This window comes from Plectrocnemia conspersa, unplaced genomic scaffold (genome assembly GCF_051122295.1).
Source record: "Plectrocnemia conspersa isolate PC_06_02 unplaced genomic scaffold, ASM5112229v1 ptg000001l, whole genome shotgun sequence".
Lineage (NCBI taxonomy): Eukaryota > Metazoa > Arthropoda > Insecta > Trichoptera > Polycentropodidae > Plectrocnemia > Plectrocnemia conspersa.
This window is the reverse complement of record NW_028277165.1, coordinates 24421650-24440690: the sequence shown is the minus strand read 5'-3', so window position 1 is coordinate 24440690 and position 19041 is coordinate 24421650. Positions and strand designations below refer to the sequence as shown.

The window sequence follows — 19041 nt, the reverse complement described above, 5'->3', positions numbered from 1 at the left end:
ATTATAATTATGAATTGTTAAAGAATACAAAGTTTCATATAAAAATGTAGTAAAAAATAGTGATGTATTAGTGGCAAGGGTCGGAAAAAACGGCCCGTTGCCTATTTGAATCCGGCCCGCGAGATAAGATTAGATTTTACAAATAAGTGTACACTATAACGTAACAGCTAACCGTTGAGTTGAGGAGTTGCGATATATGACCGTTTGTGGTGTTCCTATTGCTTCGCACTGTTACGTTACACAGTTATAATTTGTTTTTAATGTTATATCTATATGTAACGCTTTTTTTAATAGTTCCTTCTCATTCTACTACTTGTGAATATTCATCATGTCACTGTCGAAACCAGAAGACAATCAACTATTGGACTTCGAATGTCGTGGTTTTAAAGCAGTGTGGAGAGTGAATTATTTTGGAATCTAATTGGATGACAAAGCTTTACGTTTATTGCGTGATGACCTTATATCTATACTAAAATAATACAATATACGCTGTCATTACTAGACTAAGCTCTCAACACGATATTCATACCTTGCAGTAAATAAAAAATCTGAAAGGTTGAAAAGTATAAAACAAAATTTTTCATTACAACGCTTTTTATCGCAAAAATAAAGTGAGGCCAAAACTAAAGTCACTACACGCGTTGATCATTTATTAATAAATAAAAAAACTTTTTTTTATCCAATTTAGCCAGAAAAATGCATGCCATTTAATATAATTTAACTGATAGGCGCTAGTGAAATTATATTCTGCTCTAAAATGTCTATGAAACTCAATTAGACAGTTGCGAAACGTACATTTGCTGTTCAAACCCAAACCTAACCTAATGAAAGTTCTAAAATTAATCATAGTTTTAAAACTTTCATTAAGTCAAATCAAAAATACAAACTAAGCCAACACATCTCTCAAGTGAAAATAAGCGAATGAAGTACAGACAGACGTCGAATCTCGCATATTGGTCCATAGTTTGTAAGCACTTCGATATTACACTGTTTTAAAAATATGATAGCTATTCTTACCGATATTATTGCGGTCTTTTTATATGAAAGCATTGGTCAAAGTGTATTCAATCATGCAGCGATCATACAGCCAATCATTGCACTCGCTTCTTAGAACAACGAAATAAGTATACGCCTTTAGAAAGTGACATTTGCTTGATGAATATCTCGAAGGTCGAATAACGCAACGGGAATTTTGTGGCCTTACGGTGCTATTTGTCTTCCGGTGATATATTGTTTCATTAAATATTTTATTAAATAATCACTTTTGGTCACAGATTTTAACGCGAGTTTCAAGAATAAGATCTTCACAAACGAGTGCTCTGGTGGTATCCACAGGGGTAATTACTCAAAAAGTTCGCCGAATCTTTAATCGTAGCGTTTTAGTCCCCATCCAGAAATGTTCTGCTAGCGTCTGAAACGAATCTATCGCCCAACCAGTCGCGGTCTTCTAAATCTGGGTTTCTACATCAGAATTACTCCATACTAAACGGCCTGCTAAATCGTGAATATCAAAGAACGAAAATTCATCTCAAATCAAATTAAATTTAATGACAAATTGTGATATTATTCTAAATGTAAATGCCTGTGATTAAACTTGACTTTTTATTACCAGTAAAAAAACAATTATGGAAACTTCTGTCAAGTAATGATCGATCCTCTTTATCGTTTATTTTTATTAGTCTATTTGATATAACTTATCTTAAGACATCTACGCATTACAGAAATATTAAAATACTTCTTTAAAAACAAAATGTGAACTTTCATATGACTAGTCTTAATGCTCATTTCAACAAAAATAGTAAAAAAATAAAAGCAATAAATTTTTTCAATTTTTTATTAAAAAATACACCACCTGCTTCAATCATTCAGCAATCAGACAAAAATGCCATACGTTAATGAAACTTCAATATGGAGTTCACTACGCATGTGTGAGTTTTGAACGTTGTTAACAATATAATGTAAATACACAAAAAAAAACGTTAGTTTAAATATTTCAGTCGTATTATTCGTTAAAAACACTACATTATACACAATACAACAGGATAAAGTAAGCAACAATAATTTGATTATTAATAATTTATATTTATTGAGTCACATTGAGCAATCAGCTTCACAGAAGCGTCGAAATAATCACTATTCAAAAGCCGATAGCTCCATAATTAAAACAGGCAGTGTTTCGAACGATGCGAGTGGAAGAGAGCTATGGAGTTTAACATGGATTTATGAGTTGTTACGTTTAAAGTACTTGGTGAAATTAAAGTAGTTGTGCAAATGCATCGTAATTATTTATTACATGTCGTCATTTTAAAGATTGGCACATTCACACAATTAGAAATACGACACATATAAAATTTAGATCACGACGATTTAGTATAACAATGTTTATATTTTTTTTCATTATTTCGTTCTAAGTGTCTATGTACCTATAAAAATAACCATCTAGATGTGTGTAAATCATATACAGGAAATTATTAAGACACATTCTTCGTACAAATTCAGTCCTTCGTACTGTTTGTATTGTATTATTAATTTATTATTAACAATGGCAGTATTTGTATCGTATTTTACAAGCGAATCGTACAAATGACTAATGTGAAAAATTTAAGGCAAATTTATGTTATTCAACCAGACAGGTCGTGAAGTATTGCTTAATACAACAACAAAAAACATAATTGACAGTATACAAACAGTTCAAAAACAATCATTCGCGTATAAAAGGATTTGGGAGCGAAAAAATAAGAAAAAAAAAACTTAAAAATGTTAATATTTTATTACTATTTTAAAAAAGACTTAATTGAATTACAACTATGTATGCTTAAATTTATATGTCATTTACAGCTATGAAAACAATATATTAAGATTTTTAACTGTTTTCTTTAATGCACAATGCGATACAAAATTTAACCAGAGTTGACATCAAAATTTTAAAGTATATACTGCACAAATAAATTACATCAGGAAAAAAATCACAAAACTATGACTCCTGTGAAGGAGAAGAATTTCACAGATTTTATAACACGACTTCTAGATGTTAAAGTATAAATTAATATTTTCGCTTGAATTATCAGCAGTGCGCATAATAAAGTCTTGAAAATGCAAATTCAGCTAATTCTAAATAACTCGCATCACAATCATAATTGAGTATACATAAAAATTTATACAAACTAGCACTAGCCATTCTCACAACTAAATTGAATAATCAAGACTTTATAAATAATAATAAATAGACATCAAAATAAGGATATAGGAATTTATATCGTTAATTTAGGATACAAAACTGTGGTTTTAAATTCTCCTGTATATATACATACAAAGGTAAACGTAAATATACCTTAATGAAAAAATAAAATAAGATGGCTAAAAAATACGATACAATAATCCAAGCGGAAATAGTTTTTTTCAAACTGCTGATTTTTAATGTACAAAGTGACCAAACTAAATAAATGCTATTACTTTAAATACAGGGTTGGCCAGCAACAGTCACTTTACATAAAGCAAGATCATTCCGACACACCAAACTGGACATTTGGCCAACGATGTTATACATTAAGGTTAAGACGATGTTAGTTAGCGTCGTTGGGGTTGGTACGAGTTGCGACGGTTGTTGAATCCGGGAGTGCGAGGAACGCGGGGTCCGCCGCCAGCGCTACCCCTACCGTTTCCGCCGGGACCGCCAGGTCCCATCCTAGATTTTTTCTCCTGAACGTTCAAGACCACAGATTCAGGACTGTCGGCAGACGGGTAGTACAGAGGCTAAAGTCGAAATATATAAATTAGCATCGATTCAAATTGTAGTATTGAAAAAAAGAATTTAAAGGAACATACTCCGCTAGTCAGGCAAGCCTGAGCAGACTGAGGTTCTTCGAATATGAGGAAAGCGTAATTAGGCAAAACTCGTCCGCTGGCGTTGTTGGGTGGTCCAGCTCCGACGGGTCCACTTGTCAGTTTGTTGTGAACTCGTAAGTCTACAATGTTGCCGAACTTTTCGAAGATCTGCCGGATCTCATCTGAAAAAAAAAACAATTAACCAACTAGATAAAATCTTTTTTAGTTAACATTAGACCTAAGAATATTTTTAATACACATGAGGTTTGAATACATGATCTTTTGAAATTATTTTTTTCTTTAAAAACATGTCGAATTGTCAGTCAAATAAAGAAGTACCATTGATGAACTATTAAAGACCATATTTATGTCCTAGACCAGGCATGGCGAACCTTTTTGGGGTCACGTGCCAAAAATCCTCAAATATTATTCCTCGATTGTGTGGCGTGCCCAAGGAGTAAAAAAATTACCAAGATAGAAAAAAATAAATAATTAATTATTTTTTTAAAACGATTGTCGTTTATCTTAGAAAACATTTGATAATTAATAAAATTTAATAAATTAATAGTTCAAGTTTAGTTAATTTAGTTAACACTAAACCAACGAGTCGAGTAATATCCACCCGCTATGTCCGCTGCTGGTAATCCACAGGACGGGTAGTGACTACCTTTTACGACTTCTGATGTTTAACGACAGGTTTGGTAGTACTACCCACAAAAACTAAATCGTTTTGTGCTGTCATCAATGAATCAATCTTTATACATTAAGAAAAAATATAATTTGATCGTAAATTATTCTTAAAATTGTTCGGTGGTGCTCAGTGTTATAAGCAAATTCGGAACCATTTGTTTTATTGCTTATTCAGAGAAATTTATAAAAATTCATAAAAACATGTGACACTACATTTATATCATACTTAAGTTTACTTCAGTTTATATTCAATGCTACACTACATTTTTCGTGGAAACAAAATCAATACATTTCGTCAACTAATGCTGAAAACCAAAATTTTTTCTATTATTTTATTTATATTTAGTTTCTTTGTAAATATTTTTTAAACTAGAAATTAAACAAATTTCATGATTTTATGCAACCCACAGATTGAAAACCGTGGATAAAATAATTTTAACATATATACCAATATAATTCAGAACATCTGATAAATTTTTGTTTTTAATTTCTTTTAATTCAAAAGTTATAATATTTCTGTGTTTTATGCACTTCATGCAGGGAAAAAACATTCCATCAGTCAAGTGTTATGAGTCAGTGGGTTTTTATAGTGTCAGCACAAAAAGGAATCGGATAATGGAAATTAATTAATATTCCTCACAATTTGTAGGGAAATGTGTCACGTTCTAGAAAAATATACAAGGAAAATAAGAAACCAGCAGAAAAATAGAGAAATCAATCAAAATCTGGTAAAATATAGACAATCAAAGGTACTGTCTAATGAGTATTTTGAATATACCACTAAAAGATTTTTTCCCTTAATTTTATTAGTACTCAATATTTCTCGATAGTTCTCTGTTCAGAAAATATTTCCCTAAATATGTTCAAATATATATATATATATATATATATATATATATATATATATATATATATATATATATATATATATATATATATATATATATATATATATATATATATATATATATATATATATATATATATATATATATATATATATATATATATATATATATATATATATATATATATATATATATATATATATATATATATATATATATATATATATATATATATATATATATATATATATATATATATATATATATATATATATATATATATATATATATATATATATATATATATATATATATATATATATATATATATATATATATATATATATATATATATATATATATATATATATATATATATATATATATATATATATATATATATATATATATATATATATATATATATATATATATATATATATATATATATATATATATATATATATATATATATATATATATATATATATATATATATATATATATATATATATATATATATATATATATATATATATATATATATATATATAAAAAAAAAAAGAAGCATTGCATACTCATAAAAAAATGAATAATTTGACAATACCTTTAGTTGCACTGTGAGGTAGATTTCCCAAGAATAGCTGCTGACTATCCGAGAATCGTCTGCTAGGTCCTGTCGACGGCGTAGGCTGATTTCCTCCCGGTGCTGGGGCACCAGTGTCTGCAATTTATAAAGATTTACAGTAGTAATGTTATTTCTTTCATATCGACATTTCGAATAAGTTACTAACCGTTTGATTCGGAGCGCGGCGTGCGAGTAGGCCTAGGTCGATGTTGATTGGCAGACACGTTCGGAGTGGATGAAGCGACATTTGTTACGGTGGGTCCGGTTTCGATTCGAGTCTGCGTGGACGAAAGCCTCGTGGTGGCGGCTGCGGTGTTTTGATTATTGACGAAGTGGCTTGCAGTCTGACCAGATTTAACTAAATTGGCGTAGGTCTTCGGTTCGGTGCTGACGATGGGAGCAGGTTCGAGGATTGGAGTCGGAGTGGCGAACGAAACGGCAGTCGGAGAAGCGACGAGTTCGACCTCGGGTTCAAAGTCTTGCCCGCCGACGTCGACATCGCCGCAAGAAGAGTCGCTCACGTTCATCGGAATGCTAATATTTGCGTCTTCTTGGTGTCCATTATGAGTCACGTGTTCTTGAAGTACCGGTTGGAGAGGAATCACGGGGTTCGGAAGAACTGCAGGAGCGGAACTGGCGACGACCGGCGGGGGAGGAAAGTAAGGAGCCGGTAGTGCGGCTGGCGGAGGTTGCAGAGGCGCGGCGTCGTCTCTCGTTGAGCCGTACCCCCAATCGCTATCCTCTTCGGAAAACACAAAGTCCTAAAAAAAACAAACGAATTGAATGACGGAAATAAAAAGATGACGATTTAGAAATCGCAATATTAAAAATCGGTATTTACCTGATATGCGCTTACCTGATAGCGGAAGATATCGTTGTGCACGTAGTACTGTCTAGGACTCTGGGAGGCCAAGACAAACGTTTGGGTGAACCTTCGCATGGGCTGACCGCCGTTGCTCAGCTCGCCCGTGACTTGGACCACCACGCCGTTGCCCAAGGTAGCTTGAGAGTCCACTTGGCTTATCTTGGCATGGCAATCCTGGAAGTTGAGCTGTTGAATCCGGTTATGGATCTCCTTCTGACCAATGACTGGTTCCACATCGCGATCGGATGCATCCAAGCCGCCGTGGATGAACGATGAAGCGTTGTTGTAAAACCTAGATAAAAATAAATAAAATTTTATATATATAATATATACCCAACTCCCTTTTAACATGACTTTAAAAAACATGGTACCCTAAAAAGAACGAATACTATATATTTTAACACGATTTTATATTGCTATATTTTATTTAGAAAAAACGAGCTACAAACATTTCATTAATTATGTTATGTAAAAAAAAGAATAAATATATAATATAAAGCTGCAAGCAATGTTCCCTGTAAGGTGTGCGCGTGTGCGCGCGCACACCTACTGAAATGTCTCCGCACACATGTTTTACCCTCCGCACAGTCAATATTATAAAAGAAAGTTTCCTTTGCCAGATTTTAGTTTTGTTCGGATGCATGAAACAATACAGGCACAATTCTTTCGCACGCTTTCGGAGAAATGAGTCGAATCATTTCTCAGAAGGATTGCGAGGGTCAAGCAAAATTTTAAGTCGAGCGGGATCACTATTCCATCCCGTTCTATCGCATGCCAAAGTATAGGAAAAGAAGATCGTATTTTAGTGTTTAGGTCCTCTACATTTCATAGTCTTTGACATGCTTAAACTTGCAAGAAACATTACACTCGGTAATGAGTTCAGTCTCATAGCAGTCCTTATTGTGAAAACAACGCAATTCTTTTAATATTTTTTTAATTAAACGGTAAAAGTGTCCGTGCTAAAAAGTAGTGATTTTTTTACTTAAATTATAAATAATACAAAACTAATAATCAACTTTTGTAATAAACAACAACAGGTGTGTTCAGTTTACGTAACAAACAATTCAAGTGAAAAATTACTTACAGAGTTACAGTACAATTTTACCTATTAATTATATAAAACTTATCCCCTTAAAATGTCGAAAAGGAGTGGATGTGATATTTCTAATACGACCATTAAGAAGAAATCCTGCGATAAATTTAAACTGGAATGGCTCTCTGAAATCGTCGAAACAAAAATGCCATCTTCAATGCATTTACAAAAAGTAAGAATTGGTGAAATATTTGTTTATTCCGAGACGTATGATTGTGTCAAATGCATCATATGTTCCGAAGCCAATATGCCAGGAGAATTCACGTCTGGAAAGAAGTGGACTGAATGGAGGCTGTTTCTTTTAAAAAGACATCTAAGTCATAAAGCACACCGGGATGCTATTACAAAATTGAACAATTTGAAAACAGGTGGACTTTTGAAAATAATGACTGAAACACCTGACGAACGGAAGAATAGGATTGAGATCACTGAGCGCAAAAAATCTAGTTGCGATCTAGTCAAAGTTTTAATCGATAATGTTCTTTTGGCAATAAAAATAAACGCTTCTATGTGCTCTGTACAAGACATTCATAATCATGTATCTAAATACACAGATATTCCCGAAAGCTGGCGAAGTAAAAATTATGGGTTTGAATTTGTCGAATGCATTAATGCAGTCATTAAAAAGGAATATTTTGACGAATTTCGAAAGTCTCGGTTTCATACATTAATTGTTGATGAAAGTACGGATATATCTGTACAAAAAATACTAATTTTGTACGTCAAATATCGATATGGGATGAATTACAAGACTATTTTTGCGGGAATAATAAAATTGTGTTCTTGTGATAGCAATAGCATTTTTTCAGCCCTAAAGAAATTTTATAGTGACAATGAAATAAATATACAAAATATGGTTATGTTTACATCAGACGGAGCTGCAGTAATGCTTGGAAAAAAGAATGGAGTAGCAGCTATGTTGAAGCGGGAAATAAACCACTTAACAGAACAACATTGCGTAGCTCACAGAGAGGATTTAGGAATCGATGATGCCTGGAAACAAGTTTCAATAATGCAGGATATTGAAACTTTATTAAAAACAACCTATACAATGTTCAGCAGGTCATCTGTTAAAAAAGGCCAATTTGAAGAATTATCTAAATTTATGGAAAGTGATGTTGTTTCATTTCGACCAATTAATGAAGTTAGGTGGCTATCGAGGCATTTCGCAGTTAGCGCTTTTGTGCGTAATTATAATGTCTTAATAGATTATTGCATAGAACAAGTGGACAAGTATAATGACCCAATCAACAAATATTGCTTGAAAATGCTGAAAGATCCTCAAATTCACGTCTCGATAATGATTTTGAACGATGTTTTGGGTGAACTATCATCAATGTGCAAATATTTTCAAAGGAGCAATATAACAAGTATAGAGGCCACTCAATTTGCAAAAGCTAAAATTAATCAACTAAGAGCTCAATATTTAAGTGAAGTAGTTCATTGGAGCAAAGATGTGAAAAATATATTATCATTAAATAGCAGCGATATAAATTTAACCGCGATTTTGAGATTCATCCAATTGCTCTGTGATCATCTAGAAATGCGATTTCCAGAAGAAGAATTATTGGAGTGGCGTGCTTTCGATCAGGCCGCAATAGGAAGAGCTAAAGAGTTTGAATACGGAAAGGATCAATTAGACAGACTTATATTTAAATATACTCAATTATTACAAATTACTGACAAAGATACAATCGAAAATATGCATAAACAATATTGTAATCTTAAATTTATAGTTGCCGAGAAAGTGAAGACTGGTTCGATTCAAACATTTGCCGATTTATTAACCTTTGCACATAGTGATCCAGATCAATTTGATTGTATATCAGTTTTACTAGATATTTGTGGAACCTTTCAGGCATCAAGCGCTGAATGTGAACGAGGATTTAGTTTAATGAATGCAATTAAATCAAGATCAAGAAATAGAATGGAAGTAGAACATTTAGAATGTTTACTACGAATAAAGTCATACATTTCATCCGGGGAAAATGTTGATTTAAATGTGGTTTATAAATATTGGGTCGATAGAACGGACAGAAGAGAGAAAAAATAATTATTGAAAAAAAATAATAAATAATTTATATGTTCATTGTATAATAATATAATATTTTCAATACACTAATAATAATATTAATAATAAACACTTGTAATAATAATATAATCTTTTCAATACACTAATTCATAAAATATATATTGTGTTCTAAATTGTGCAACAAATTGGTTGACTGGCTGAACCCCAATGTGATATAGTGCCAAGCGATTGGGTAAGAATATTATGCAATTTTCATAAAATTAATTACCTACTTTCTAGTGTTTTTGCTTTGGAGCATTGAATCTCCTAGGGTCGGTCCATTAGTATATTTATTCCGTTTAAAAAAGTAGGTACAATAGAAATCGACAAAATTCGGAGAAAGATTTTTTTACGTAGTTGAAAATTTAATAAGAATAATTTTGAATAAAAGTGAAAAAACTACATTTTTATAAATGTTTATTTTGAAAAAAAAAACACAACATACAAATATATAGATTCAATATAAATAAAAAGAAAATTCTAAAAGTTTAGTATTTATTATATTATATCAACGAATATTTTTTTTTCTTTTTTATTTATTTCAAAAATTATCTTTGTTAGTGTTGTTATTATATAAAATCACTGTGACTAATAAATATACACTTTAATGAAAAATTGTATGTATTTATGGGGGGGGGGGGGGGTGTAAATTTATCGCACCGCCACTGCACAGATGCATCGAAGATCCGCACACACAATAGAAAAATTAGAGGGAACGTTGGCTGCAAGCGACAAAGATATTTAATGATGATAAAAAAACAATTCTCAGTAACATCTCGTAAATAAGACAAAGACGTGTCATTTGATGTGTCAGACATATCTAAGTGAGGAAAGCCATATTTGTCTCGGCCGTCATAAACGTGCGTGTATATCATCAGGTGGCGATGAATTGTATGTATGATTTTTTTCTTAATTAAAATACATATCTATGAATAATATTTTGTATAATTTATTTATTGGGTTTTCATTATTACCTTTTTACACGATTTTCTACAGCACAATATTGTTATTTTTTCAAATAACACGGTTTTTTAAATTTAGGGAACCAATATTCAATTTTTCAAGTATTTTACAACTTTTTTTTACATGGTTTTTGGTGGAACATATCTACCTCGTAAATAAAGAATTGGGTGTGTATAAAGTTGATAAGACTACTTATCATTTAACACAGGGGTTCCCAACCTTTTTGTATCCTAGAGCGCATTTTACAATATCGGTAGGGCGGCGGGCACCACCTGACTCGTCAAAGATCCCTTTTTTGCCACTTACAGGAGCTATAATCGGAAAAAAGTCGGCGATCTCGGCCGATTTCAGTTGAAGCTCCGGTTCGGACAACTTCGAGAGAGGCTTAACAAATAATTAAAAATAATTTAAATTTTTAATTAGTGTTTGTGAAAAAAATTCTATTGCGGTCGAATATTGGCGGGCGCACAAAAATCGGTCCGCGGGCGCCATGGTACCCGCGGGCACGGGGTTGGGAACCCCTGATTTAACACATGTAAAAGTAAAAACTTAATAGAAGTGAAATGTAAAAATATTTCACTTAAATATAAGAGTGGAATGAAATTCATCGTTTTTATTGTAAAATAATTAGATACTAGTAAAATATTTTTTTTTAGGGTTAAAAAATAATAGATTTTATATTAATTGGTAAGAATTTTAATTAAATATGGTTAGAATTTAAATTGGACTGCTCAGAAATTATATTAAAAAGAATTATTTTGACAATGGTCAAAATCATATTTTTCTATTGGCAATAGTGTTATCGTATACTTTTGTTATTGCTGAAGATCGGTATAATTGGTTGATCTGTTATTCACATGTCAGCAGTTCGTTGCCAATATCATTACAAGGTGTTTTAGGGCCAACTTGTTTGGTTGGGCTAGTACCATGTCAGTTCTGTCATTATTCCCGCTTTGTTCATCGCGTCATCCATACAATTAAATATATTCATTGAATTATTCATGGGGTGTTCAATGTTCTGATGACCATAATGACCACACTCGCCTGCACCCCTAACCTGTCCTAACAGTTTTGGTGCGAGTGAGATATTTTATAAGATATTTCTAAAATAAATAATTTATAAATGTTATATATTTTTTAATTCACACAAACGTCCTACGTTTTTATTCTAACTAATTGATATTTATTCTGAACCTTAAATAATATAATTCTGATCATTCATTATTTTAATTCTGATCATCCTATATTTTTATTCTGACCATTTATTTTGTTGCTATTTGCAACGACACAAGATTGAGTGTCTTGAATATCTGCCGTACTCATCCCCAGTGATTTTTACATTTTTGGACCGCTCAGAGTCCTTTCCTTTTTTTGTTGCCTTTCTGAGCGCTAAAAAACCCGTATTAAGCGTTCTAATGCCATGCGCCACATACGGAGCTCAGTCGCTACGGGACCATAATGTCATGAGGTACATACGCGGCATTTACAGACTGTTACTTACGCTACAAAATAATATTACAAGACTATTTAGGTATAGTTGTCTATTGAGAAATGCTTGAATAGCGGTCTTAAAAATGGCTAAAATGAATATGCTTCTTTTAAACGTCGCCATGGTTGCCGCTAGATACTTGCGCTTTTGTAATATATGAAACGTAATTTTTAATAACAAATGATAATTGGTGTAGAACTCGACTATAACTATTTTTGTTTCTCAACGGCTAAAATATAAGTCAGTTTAGGGATAGAGTGACATGCAAAAAATATCGAAAAGATTTTTTATTAATGTTACATTGGTGGTTTATATTTTATAAAAAAATATATGTTTATTACTTTGTATAAAAATGTTAGTTTGCCATTATGAAGCAAAAATTAATTTAATATTATATTGTTGTGACAACCCCAGCTTAACGATTTTTAACAACTGTAAATGGTGTCCAAATGCACCAGGCTCTGTTTGGGTTATAAGAGTCATTGACAAGTCATTAACACTTGACATACATCTTTTTAATTTTAAAAATAATGCATTGGGGTCGTGCAGTACAAAAAATACCATGGTACGAAAATGGTTAAACACAATAGACTAGATAGAAGTGTCCTTTTATACCTTTGTAGTTCAATAATGAATTATGATCTTTATTTGCATAATCATACATGCCGAACAATTTGGACTAAAAATATATTCTTGAGGGGTTTTAACGGGAGAATCTATACTAAGCAGTGTTCCCCGAGCGGGCATTCTATGTTCATAAGCATGAACCTTAAACCTCTAGATTGACAAAATACTTATGGGTCACACATAAGATGCTCAACTATGTTGATATTTCATAATAAAAACAAATGATTAATTTATAAATCGACAATTTCGTAATATCTATTAGCAATTATACTCTTTATTCTTCGTATAAATAAAATAACTTTTAATGTGACAATAACTGACTTTTACTCGGCCCCCAAAATATTAAGATAGAAAAACAGAACTGATGAGTATATCACTCACGTCTGTTTTCTATTGTGTGATATTGTGATTCCCAATCTGTTATGAAATAGATAATAGTGTAAACGTTCTAAATTTAGATAAAAGTATTTTATTCCAATATAATATTAGGAGAAAACACTTACACATCACACGATGGACAATTGTTTAAAAGTTGAGAGCAGCTTTTTACCTGTGCAGGTGCACTGGCGCTTTGTTGAGAAGGGTGTAGTACTGTCGGACGAACTCGCGTCCGACGTTCTCCGGCGAGGGCGTTTCTTCCATCACCATGTCCTTGGGCGCAATCTGAAACGTGAAGGCGTTTAGTCGATAACGCGTTCTGAGAGGTTATGTCGGCGGGCGAGGGCCCCCAGAGGTTATTGGGGGGTCGCTGACCCTCGGCGGCGGAGGGCGGCGGCCGGACGGGGGCGCGTCGAGAAAGCTTACCTGGCGGAGGCGGTCGCTCGGGGAGCGGCCGGGCGGGCGCTGACCGTAAAGGCAAGGGACGAGAGACCGTAGCCGTAGTGTCGCGGCTCCCGGGCGCTCGGGCTGGTCTGAGACGCAGGTCTGCCAACAGCACAGCGCGCACGCTCGCACGCCGCCGGCGACCGCGACTGCTACAACTACGCCGGTGTGCGCTCGGACGCGCGAAGCGTCGCCAACTTAACGGCTTCCGACTTTAAACCAAATATCTATATTTAGATTCACAATTAAATTCTTTACCTAACTGATATCAACTAATTTATTATAAGAGACTCGTATTTTTACCATTTTACAACAGATGATAATTAATATGATACAAGTACATTAAAGGATCCATATATTTGTGGGCTCATAATTATTAGAAAACATCTAAAAATTAGGAAAAAAAGGATTGAACTAATATATATTTTGTGATAGACTTTGTATATAGTTGCTTAATTAAAATCTATAAAAATATTATTTTATTTTTCAAAATTATATATAGTCCTGTAAAATGAATTAGCAGGTGACTCACAAATAAGTCATTGGAATTTAAATGGCTTAATCGAATACCATTATTTAAAAATTTACGTTAATCAAAATTTATATTAAAATCAAAGTCGACATCAGAGGCATATCTAGAAATGGGTGGGGGGGGGGTTAGAGAGGGTGGCATGTCTCCGGACTAGGGGACTGCCAAAACGGTATGTAAAATGTTTGAGGTATAATTTAAATTTAATTTGTATATAAAATCATTGTTTTGCCTTTTCACATTTAACCCTTAAAACGTCAGCAACTAATTAGTGAGTCACCTGTTATTATTCTTCCCGCGTCAGAATTTCTTTCTAAGAATAAATAGAAAATATTTAATTTACTGTTACATGATGCTAGCACAATAATCTTTATGAATAAAAAAATGTATATAATCAATCAATTTATTTGATAAAATTAATTTATTCTAAAAATTAGTAAACACGTACTCACCGGTGAGTCAACGGCGTTTAAATGGTTAAATATGACGTAATTTCCCAGTTTACTACAAAAAAATAAAGAAAACATTTATTTCTTAATAAAATCACCCATGCATTTTTTTCGTAAGTTGATTTTTATATAATAAGGCAGTTTCCATAAATTATGTCACAGGTTTTCGTGAAAATTTTACCCCCCCCCCCTCCTCATATGTCACAAGATTTCATTGTGCCAGACTCTTTTGCTCAAAACATGGCGGCACTCTGGTGGCACTGACGTGACGGGCACTTTTTCTTCGCGCACCGTCCTCTTTTATATATAGTATTATTAACATCTAACTATGTAAACTTAACATATAATACTTTTCAATAAAATACTATTGCTGCAGCTCAATCTGTGTCTAATTGCCACCCGTCTCCTCCCATCGCCAAACTCTTAATAAGAGTAGCTATATAATTATTATATTATTTTTAATTACATAGGTGTACATAAACATAAAATTATTATGTATTACTATAAAGACTAATCAAATAAATATTTAATAAAGTGATAGAAATTATAATTTTTTTTAAATATGATGTTTACAATCCCATAGAAAATTATAAAACTTTAGTACTATATTAAACCATTTTATTTAATTAAAATGTATATTATCATTTCAAATATACATAAAATGTATATTATCATTTTAAACATAATTTTTTTGTTAATTTATAAATGCTACAATAACTAAAAAAAAGGTCACTTCAGAAATTTTCAAACGAACAAAAATATCTGAGGTGATCTTTTTTCATGAGACGAGTTTAGCTTAATAATAACCGAGGAAAAGTAAATGCCTCCGCCTTTCGAAGCTGGCGCCCTCTTTGGGACCAGCTCCTCGGGCGACCACCTGCGCAGCCCGCCCTTCGGCATGGCTCTGATTATAAAACTGCTGTCTTTATTTTGTATACTATATTTTATACATTTAAACGGGGGTACGCTAAGGTTAATATAATTTAAGTATTATATAAATTCCTCAAACATCCAAATGAGTCGATATATCTGAAAACACCATGACACTTACCAACCTGAATGCCCGGTTGATTTTTTAAATAACTTCATGTGATAGTATAAGCAAATCTTATGTTTTTTGGATAATAACTTTTGATTGGTTGACAGACAAACCCAAATTTAAATTAATCATATAAAACCATTGGTTTTCGTACGTCGCGCCCTACTGATTAATATATATCTAACTTATATTGAATTTGTAACTTTTATTTGGTTAATAACGCTTAATTTGCGGTTCTTATAATAATTATATTAATAATAATCGCAAATTAAGCTGTTGTCGGATTTTGTAATGTGGCAACTCCGGCATGATGCACGCCCGTGAACCGGCGATGACGATAAAAAACGCAAAGGCGGCAAATTTTACTAATAATTGTCATGAAACTAACTGTATAACCATTTGACTATTTATATAAAAAATACCATTTTTAGTGACACAGAACGATTTATAAAATCGTTTTATCACATGTGGGTAATTCCGAAGCGCAATAGTTTGGTTTCAGAATGAAATCGATAATGTAAATCAATTATGCGTTAGACACGCCCCATGATTATGCAGTTATGTAAACGTCGGTAGATAGTCATATGAGTATAACGCTTAATAAAAGATAATCATATTTACACGAAAGTAGCATCGTGTCTAAATTTACTTAATAAATTTGAGGTTATTATTCGCCTGATGCTTACAATTTCGCAATTTGAATGAATTATATAAGGTATTGTTGATCGTTAGTAACGTTTATTAGGATTGATATTAATGAAACATCTCATTTTTGAAGTAGAAGGTAAATGATTATATCATAACCTAAAATGTATAAAGAACGCCGCACACGATACGTAATTTTATAAAAATATTCTATTATTATACTTACGTTTTCAATAGAATAATTATGCGAATGTATATAAACACATAATTGATATCGCATAATCAATGTTACGAAAGGTTATCGCACATGTTTTGGTTTTTGATGTGATTTCTGTATATTTTCTATAATTTGCAAATATTGCAGATGATAAGGTTCGTTATAATTATTATAAATATTTAGAAATGCTTTTGATATTATTGATTGGGCTTAATAAAATATAAACTTATGGAAATATACATCATTATATCATGATTTATACGATGACAGAGACTAATTTATTTAGAATAACGCTAAAGTATGCATATGCATTAAATTCAAAACATGATTTAATTTCAAGGTTTAAATTTCCAACTGTTTTCGAACGGCCGTTGGTTTAAAATTTTAGTAACCGTTGAACGTAGGAGAATTTGGTAAAGTACTTAACAGATTATAGTGAATTTCTATTGTTTGCGAGCAGATAATTTTAAATGACAATGGAAGATACCTTTCGCAGGTATCTTTGTTTAAGATATCTGAACAGAGGTAAAATCCATTAACGGTAAAAATATTTTACCTGCGATGAAAAAACGCATTTTTATATTTAGTGTATTTGAGTTAAGGATTAAAATTTAAATTACATTTGTTTATTTTTCACATAAAGTTAGAAAAAAACATTTTAATATTAGTATATGTAGTATCACGCAAAACTAGTGTCGATTACCCGGATCGGCATATTGCAGTAAATTAAATAAAAAACGATTTTAATCTCTCACATAACCCACAATACTAAGTTTTTCTATATTCATATTAATTATTATAATATATATTTATTTAACATACCATTTATATAGCTAATATTAAAAAATATGTTTTTTAAATTCTTTGGCTAAGTATTTTATTGACCATTTCGATACCAATTTTATAAAAGTAGTGTAAATGTTACTCTGGAAATATAAGTTTACCATTTTTATTAAAATTATAAAGTAATATATTATTTTAAAACATTTTATACGTAAATTATACTTCATTCATATATATATGTATACATTTATCTCTGCAACCTATTTTAATTAGGTTACGACTTTTTTATAATCCGTTATTTACAAACTAGTTTGTAAACTTAGCTGTGATTTTTACTAAATATTTTATCAAATAAAATAATGATTGAAATCTGTTGAGAGCGTAGAGAATTATTGTGTGACTAAATAACCGTTATATCTATATAAACCGTTATAATTGTATGTGTATACTTTTGATTGAAGGGTAGATTTGGGGTCGACGAAGAAAGTGTAGTGAACTATTCTGCAAGTTGCCACATGAGACCTTCTGCAATAAGTAGAGTTTCTATTGAAAACTATCTAATAGTATTTCTGAAAAAATTACCTAATACACATTTTCTCTTTGTTTCTTAACAGCTTAACGACCGGTGTTTATTTGTCAAAAACACGTCTGTGGCGTTTGAGTCAGAATCGCTAGAAACAGTTAATAAAACTACGACTGTGTATTTTTTAAACAACTAATTATTTTGCAAGATGACAACTTTGGCTAGCTAACGAACGTAGCCAAGTTATAAAAGCATTTTTTTTAGGAAAGTATGTTAATAAAAATATTAAAATTACTATAGTTATCGTGTCATCAAAAAATATTATTTCTTTTATGCATATGTATGTATGTAAATAAACGTTTTGACTGACTGTGTTTTAAGATTTCATGGCGATAGTCGAAGTAACTGCATCGATTTTTGTTGAAGCTCCGACATAAAGCAAGCATGTGTTTCTATTAAAAAATACATAAAATTTGAGTGATCTAAGGAAAAGTAATACTTTTTAAAAATAAAGCTGCAAATAGTTGCTTAGTAACAAAAATATATTTAATATTTACATTTATTTTAAATGTTTTTATGCTTTTTGTTAAGTTTACTTTATGAAATGCGAATTAAAATATCACAATAACGTGAACAAATAGCGCAAAATCACTATGTTTTACTTATGAATTGATTTTACCAAAAGTTTTTTTTATAAATAGTTTTATTCATAAGATAGAACAAATAATTATTTGAGCGAGTTAAAAAAATATTTTTGTTGAAAATTGAGTTAGCAATTTATTCACTGTAATAATTAAAAAAATCCAAACTATTCTCATATACGTCATCTCTATTGCTTTGAAATTAATTTGTCGAAACTAACATTTTTACACTAGCACGATAGATAATCATCGTCAGTGACTAATAACAGAAAGAATTTGGCTCAAATCCCATGA

General features: G+C 31.6%; 1 protein-coding gene and 1 long non-coding RNA gene across 4 annotated transcripts; one reads left to right on the top strand and one right to left on the bottom strand.

The window, feature by feature from the left end:
• Positions 1 to 2751: 2751 nt before the first annotated feature.
• rin (ras GTPase-activating protein-binding protein 2) lies at positions 2752 to 14041 on the bottom strand. Of its 3 annotated transcripts, none has more exons than XM_088193620.1 (7): positions 13904 to 14041; positions 13650 to 13762; positions 6833 to 7148; positions 6158 to 6752; positions 5971 to 6087; positions 3826 to 4007; positions 2752 to 3753 (listed from the first exon to the last, which is right to left on the bottom strand). In XM_088193620.1, the coding sequence occupies exons 2-7, from the start codon at positions 13745 to 13747 to the stop codon at positions 3568 to 3570; spliced, it is 1494 nt and encodes a 497-aa protein (XP_088049746.1). In that variant the 5' UTR covers positions 13748 to 13762; positions 13904 to 14041; the 3' UTR covers positions 2752 to 3567. The 3 variants fall into 3 exon arrangements, with proteins under 3 accessions (XP_088049746.1, XP_088049755.1, XP_088049762.1); XM_088193629.1 differs by having other exon boundaries at positions 6848 to 7148; XM_088193636.1 differs by lacking the exons at positions 13650 to 13762; positions 13904 to 14041 and adding an exon at positions 10744 to 10915 and having other exon boundaries at positions 6848 to 7355.
• A 2519-nt stretch (positions 14042 to 16560) lies between these two features.
• On the top strand, positions 16561 to 18475 carry LOC148239319 (uncharacterized). Its single transcript, XR_015808874.1, has 3 exons — positions 16561 to 16653; positions 18045 to 18117; positions 18198 to 18475. It is a non-coding gene; the product is annotated as an uncharacterized LOC148239319 (long non-coding RNA).
• The last annotated feature ends 566 nt before the right edge of the window (positions 18476 to 19041 follow it).

Excerpts from the sequence above, each read along its gene's own strand:
- rin (XM_088193620.1), bottom strand. The coding sequence starts at position 13,747 with ATGGTGATGGAAGAAACGCCCTCGCCGGAGAACGTCGGACGCGAGTTC. Across the intron at positions 6,753-6,832 it reads ATCAGGTAAGCGCATATCAG|GACTTTGTGTTTTCCGAAGA; the intron begins GTAAATACCGAT and ends TGTTTTTTTTAG. Across the intron at positions 4,008-5,970 it reads ACCTCACAGTGCAACTAAAG|ATGAGATCCGGCAGATCTTC; the intron begins GTATTGTCAAAT and ends TTTTTTTTTCAG.